General features: G+C 40.4%; 1 protein-coding gene across 1 annotated transcript; it reads left to right on the top strand.

Annotated features, from left to right (window-relative positions):
* Positions 1-389: 389 nt before the first annotated feature.
* LOC133867772 (uncharacterized) lies at positions 390-646 on the top strand. Its single transcript, XM_062304532.1, has one exon. It carries the CDS (start codon positions 425-427, stop codon positions 644-646), a length of 222 nt encoding a protein of 73 aa, XP_062160516.1. The 5' UTR covers positions 390-424.
* The last annotated feature ends 266 nt before the right edge of the window (positions 647-912 follow it).

The raw sequence follows: 912 nt of genomic DNA, 5'->3' as shown, positions 1-912 counted from the left end.
AGATTTGCCAACTGAGATATAAGTTGCATAGGATCAATCCTATGCAACTTAGTGTTTGCACTTGCAGAAAAATTTAGTGTTTGCTCTTGCAAAAATAAAAACCTTTAATGCCCTTTCCTAATTTATCAAAGTTACAAGGTAGCATTTCCCTTTGCGGTAATGCTATTGGCCCGCAGAAAGTAACCGTTATAGACTTGAACGTTAAGGTTACCGTTGAAAAGCATTTTAAGCTTGTTCTGCTGGAAAGAATCTGAAAACCTCCAGACTAGCTAGTTCTATCTATTTACTCTTGTCTCTTCCCCAAGAGCACGCAACAAACCTCTCTCTCTCTCTCTCTCTCTCTCTCTCTCTCTCTCCCTCTCTCCCACAATCAAACATCCTAGAAAAACTTGGGGGCCCTGAGAATCGAAGAAAAAGGAGAAAAATGGGTATGGTGGTGGTGATTTCGCTGCCTTTTATTCTCTTCTCCATCCTACTTGGTTTTGGATGTTACTTCTTCGGAAGAGCCAAAGGAAGACAGGAGGTTCAGACCAATGGTCTAGTTTATGGGGTACCCACTCCATCACCAGGGAGTACAGGAGCACCTAAATCTTACCCCTCGCCTCTTCCAACACATTCCAAGCCTGACAACTCTGCCAATGTTTAAGTCCCTCCACCATGCTTATGTGGCTTTTATTTCTTTTGCTTTTTCTTTTTTCCTATGCGATGTTGAAGGAGTGTGATCTTTTGATGTTTCACCATGTGTTTAGATGAGTTTGATGTGTTGAAAGCTCAATTGGGAAGTTGCGTTTGGTTTGGGTGTATATTAATTGGTTGTAATTGGAATTAATAAAACATATTGCTGCATATTTTTCTCACTAATTCTTCTCAGCTTTTGCTTTGTCATTGATCTCCATATCACCTAATTTGGTC

This window comes from Alnus glutinosa, chromosome 5, assembly GCF_958979055.1.
Source record: "Alnus glutinosa chromosome 5, dhAlnGlut1.1, whole genome shotgun sequence".
NCBI lineage: Eukaryota > Viridiplantae > Streptophyta > Magnoliopsida > Fagales > Betulaceae > Alnus > Alnus glutinosa.
Note: the sequence above shows the minus strand (reverse complement) of the source record. Positions and strands in the feature narration are given on the sequence as shown.

Bases quoted from the DNA above. Each gene is read 5' to 3' on its own strand.
- LOC133867772 (XM_062304532.1), top strand. From the start codon at position 425: ATGGGTATGGTGGTGGTGATTTCGCTGCCTTTTATTCTCTTCTCCATC.